Source organism: Acipenser ruthenus, chromosome 2 (assembly GCF_902713425.1).
Source record: "Acipenser ruthenus chromosome 2, fAciRut3.2 maternal haplotype, whole genome shotgun sequence".
NCBI classification, from domain to species: domain Eukaryota; kingdom Metazoa; phylum Chordata; class Actinopteri; order Acipenseriformes; family Acipenseridae; genus Acipenser; species Acipenser ruthenus.
The window spans coordinates 105,481,317-105,486,162 of NC_081190.1; the positions used below are offsets into that span (position 1 = coordinate 105,481,317).

The 4,846-nt window shown below is 36.6% G+C and overlaps 1 protein-coding gene across 1 annotated transcript; it reads right to left on the bottom strand.

Moving 5' to 3' along the window:
* Positions 1-333: 333 nt before the first annotated feature.
* Positions 334-2,712, bottom strand: msx1a (muscle segment homeobox 1a). Its single transcript, XM_034014489.3, has 2 exons — positions 2,165-2,712; positions 334-1,501 (listed from the first exon to the last, which is right to left on the bottom strand). Exons 1-2 carry the CDS (start codon positions 2,589-2,591, stop codon positions 1,077-1,079), a joined length of 852 nt encoding a protein of 283 aa, XP_033870380.1. The 5' UTR covers positions 2,592-2,712; the 3' UTR covers positions 334-1,076.
* Positions 2,713-4,846: the final 2,134 nt, after the last annotated feature.

The window sequence follows — 4,846 nt, forward strand, 5'->3', positions numbered from 1 at the left end:
AACAGGATCCCATGCTAGCAACCATACATAAAGAGGTATTAGGTGATATGTTAAGTCTTGTGAGTTCAGCGTAGTTCTTTCTGTTATTAATATACACTGTGTTTCTTAACATTTACTCTAACCGATATCAAATTTCAGAAAAGCAGTTGTCATCATTATGTTTATATTAAACGACATTTGAATTAAATAGATGTAGGCATTATAAATAGCTTAATAATGACTATAAAATAATTACTGTCAGTAATATACAAATGATTGAAGTGGTATAGTGTGGATTGTTGTAGTTTAGAAATGTGATCAAATCTGATCAATAATGACGTATCTTAAGGAACATGAATAAACATCGTTTTTATTGTTAATTAATTTATTTAACAAATATAGTCATAATATAAATGATAATAACATTTCAAATATACATTATATTACATTGTACACACATCCCTTCCAAAGGGAACATTGCAAAACACACAGCAGACAGTGCTGTCAAATACAAATGCTATTGTTTCCGTTCTCTGGGTTGTTTTTTTTTTTTTATCAAAGAACACAATTTTACTTCTGATAAATTGCTCATCATATCAAAATTAAATCTTCCCACATTCCTTCAAATACAATACTTTCTTTAATATATATACCAGTTGTTTCTGGTGGATTTGTTTGGATGCCAAAATCATTCTTGAACTATGCACTTAAAGAAATGAGTTGTCATTGATATTAAGCGTGGCTCGTCTTTGTGTAGCACCAAGTTCCAAACTGACAAATAACTCGAAAAGTTATTTGGAACATATTTATAGTAAATACTAAAAGTGCCCAAATAATTGATTTTTCAATAACTGTGGTAGTAAGTATAGCCCCTTCAAAACCAATGTACCAGTAACCAATTGTGTACTAGTCTAGATGGCTTATTTTTTTCGTTATAGAACGTCTTTCTCTCACCGTAAAAAGAACAAGCATTTCAGGTTCAAAACAAAGCTTCTGAAATGGTAATCTTTTTATCTGACACTCGACTGTTACCATGTAAATGTTTGAGAAGATATGATTTTGGAGGTATTTCAAAGTCACTGAAGGAAGGGGCCGTTTCAGGCCAGGTGATACATGCTGTATCCGACATGAGCGGCATAAAGTCCAACGGGTGACATTGGTAGTGATTGTCTGTGGAAGGGATGGGGTGCCCCGTAAAGTGAGGTCGCAGGCACATGTGCACCAAGAGGAAAGGATATCCCAAAAGCTGGTGGCAACATGGGTTTGGCTGCCATTTTCAGTTTCTCTAGCTCAGCTTCTTGCAATCTTTTTGCTTTCGCTCTCCGGTTTTGGAACCAGATTTTAACCTGTGTTTCCGTCAGATTTAGAGAGTTGGAGAATTCTGCTCGCTCCGCGATTGACAGGTACTGTTTCTGACGGAATTTTCTCTCCAAGGCCAACAGCTGAGACGTGGTAAAGGGAGTCCGGGGCTTTCTGTTAGTTTTGTGCTTTCTCAGAGGACAAACTGGGGGACTCAGGCGTCCTAAAATAGTAATATAAAAATATGCCATTAGTTTTCCCGTATAAGTTTAAACCACAAAGATAATTTAATATAGATACATCATCCCTTTTTAATTAAGGTACTGAAACAACCTAGTGTCTATTCATTTTCATATGTCCACAAGCGTGACTAAATTGTACCTAGGCTACTGTTATAGCTAAAAAAAAAAGAAGACAGAACGTCTTTTTGATTTTACAAAAAACACAGCATATACGATTGGAGGTGTTTTAATAAAACACACTGTATTCAAGATATTATATAGTCAAACATGAATGTAAGTTGACTTTAAAAGCGCCATACAGAAACTCGTGTAATGTCTCATTTTTGAGGATATAATCTTTCAAATATGAACAAAACGATTACACTAATGAAACTATTTCATATTAAAACAAAAACAGCCTTTAGACTCTACAGGTGTGCATACGTTTTAATATGAGTGAAAATCAAACATTAGCGGCAGGCAAAATTTACCGATCTAAAACAATGTGATATATAATTTATTGTGGAAGTATAAGTCAACTCAAGTAATTATACATCCTATAGTAAGACACAACAAAATGTATTATGCTACATCAAGTATTTTTAATAATTCAATAACACAGTCCGGAATACCAGATTTTTTTTTTAAAAAAAGAAAACACTTACTTGGCGGAGGAGGCGAGAACCTTGAACTTTGTATCCATGAATTGTGTTCTTGCCTGTCGGGGCTCTCAGATTTGACAATTGCATCCTCTGGCATTTTGATTAGTCCTGCTACAGAGAATGTCGAGCTGATGCTCACGGCAGAGCCTGGCATCTCTGGAGCACTTAGCGCACCCATTCTGGGACTGAGTGTGTGCGACGCTCCTGCAATAGCGGTCACTTCGGAACTCGATACTTCTCTGGTAGGTTTTTTATCTGCCATCAATGCTTCAACACTAAATGGAAGTATAGCAACTTTAGGCTTCTCCACCTCCTCGTCGCCTGCCATTTTCAGGTTCGTTTGCATTTCACTTCTGTTCAAAACAACACGTGAAGCCTCTTCAGTTTTTAAGCCGATCGTTAAAGAAGTCATGTCAACAGTTGGGGCCATACAAAGCCAATCCTTTCTGATCACAGCGGTCAACAGGAACAGTTCAACACGGTACAACAAGACTTACAATAAAGCAAGATCCTTCAGCTTTCAGAACATTGTCACGTTTAGTCAACACAGTAGCAAGAACTTGCTAATAAGGCAGGCGACAGGAGGACGCTGTCCAATCAGCACCGAGAGGGGAGGGACACACAGATATGCCATTCGCCTGTAGGTTTCTGCGAGCTGTCAGGAACGGCCAATAGTAAATTACAGTTAAGGAGGTTCTTAGAATTAACATTAACACATTCTTATATATTAAAACATATCCACGATGTATTTTGGCTAGTGTTTATGCTCCAAATACATACATTGATCAACAATTATTTTACTTGTATTGTGCGCAGATTTGTTGAGCAACAGCAGTGCCCTGTGATTCCTTAATGTGATTGGCCCCTTGCTGAGAAAAGTGTATTGATAGCTGCGGGGCTCTAATCTCATAGAAACACACAAGCCCTTGCAGTCATTTAAGGGTAATTATATGGTTTGGGGGAGGAATAGTTGCATTTTTTTCCTTTGACTAGATCCATTAAAACCAGAAATGATGTGCATTTAGATTAAGGAAATGAATAGTCGCAAGCATATTTTTCTTAAACTGGTCAAAGATATCTATATATAAAAACAAGTTATCTTAATAGTATCATATTTGGTAAATGCATTAAATATTTCCTATATTCAATTAACTTGGTCCATGCTACTAAGAAAATATATATTAAGAATATGTAATCGCCATCATTATTGGCTTACCTATATTTTTTTACTCTAATGATTTCAAAACTCATATTTCAAAAGATTTTCTACCCAACGCTATCAAATGAGAATGACATTAACAATAAACAATCGTACAAATTAAACACACCATGCCTAAGTTTTATTATAAACTGCCAGTCTGTTTAAGACTTTTGAGATCTTATCGCATCTAATAAAATATATAATAAATGTGCATATAAATCTAAGTGCATGAAGAGCAATAGCTAGATGATCTTTCTGTGAGGATTTAGTGCCTTCTCTGGGAAGCGTCTGCGTTGCTAATTGCTAAGTATAAACAATCTGTCACGATTAGTCAGTGACTCTAATAGGCAGACAAGTTATGTTGTTTTTAGGCGCCAGCAGCGGCCTCATCAAAGGACTCAACTTCAGGGAGACTATTGAAAAACTTTAACCCGCATCAAGAGAGCAACCCGCCCTCTCCTGCCCGCCCTAGCCCTGGGACATTAGGCTATTCAGTCTGAAAAATTAGCTTTCTCAGTCGATCGCACGCCATTTTCCAACTTTTTCATACCGACTAGTTAAATAATACCCAAAAGAAAAGCTCGTTGCACCCCACTAGTGATCACGAGAGCACCGCAATGGAAAGGATGCTTGGTATTGAACTTCTATCTATTGAAGTAATGAAATACGGTATTGTCACTCCAATACTGGTTTATAGTGTATTTAAGTGGATAATTGCACCTATATTGAATGCAATATATAAACAACCAAATATTTCGGTAGATTATCAGGTAGCATATATGGTATTATACATAGAAACATTACACATTTGATATCTGCGTAAGCATGTCATATACACACGTTTTCTAAACCACTTTTACGGTAGTAACTCATTTCTAAATGACAGGGTGAGCTTGCTTACATTTTTGTAATATTTGGTGGGGCTCTAACCCTGTCATTATAGCAAGCTGTAATTGGTTCTAAGTAAATGCTATAAATTACGCGCAAACAGTAATTTCCAATTTCCTTAATTTTATATCTGGCACATATAAGAACCAAGTCGACAATTACGAGCAGGTCGACAGTAATAGTCTAAATTTTAGAGAGAGACTGTGTGTGTGCGCGTGTGTGTTTGATTAAGGGCAACACAAATTTAGCACAATATGTGTTAACACAACATTCCTTAATCAAACACAGTCTGTATGTTTTAGTGTATAAAACCTATCCTTTTGAATATTTGCCCAGTGTACATTACTGTGCAGCAAGGGACAATAAAACGATTATTGCTAATTATACCTCGTAGACTCTCAAGAAGTAGGTTACCAAACTGCTTCCTTCTCCCGAGATCCAATCAGAATTCCCAATCTGACATGTCTAGAGTGTGTTGCTTTATTAGTGTATGCTTCAGTGGGTTGTTTGTATTGGGAAACGAGGAGCGTAGGACACTGGCGCTAGATAACAATATTGGGCAATTAGCATCCCAAACAGTGCCTTTTAAAGTAACG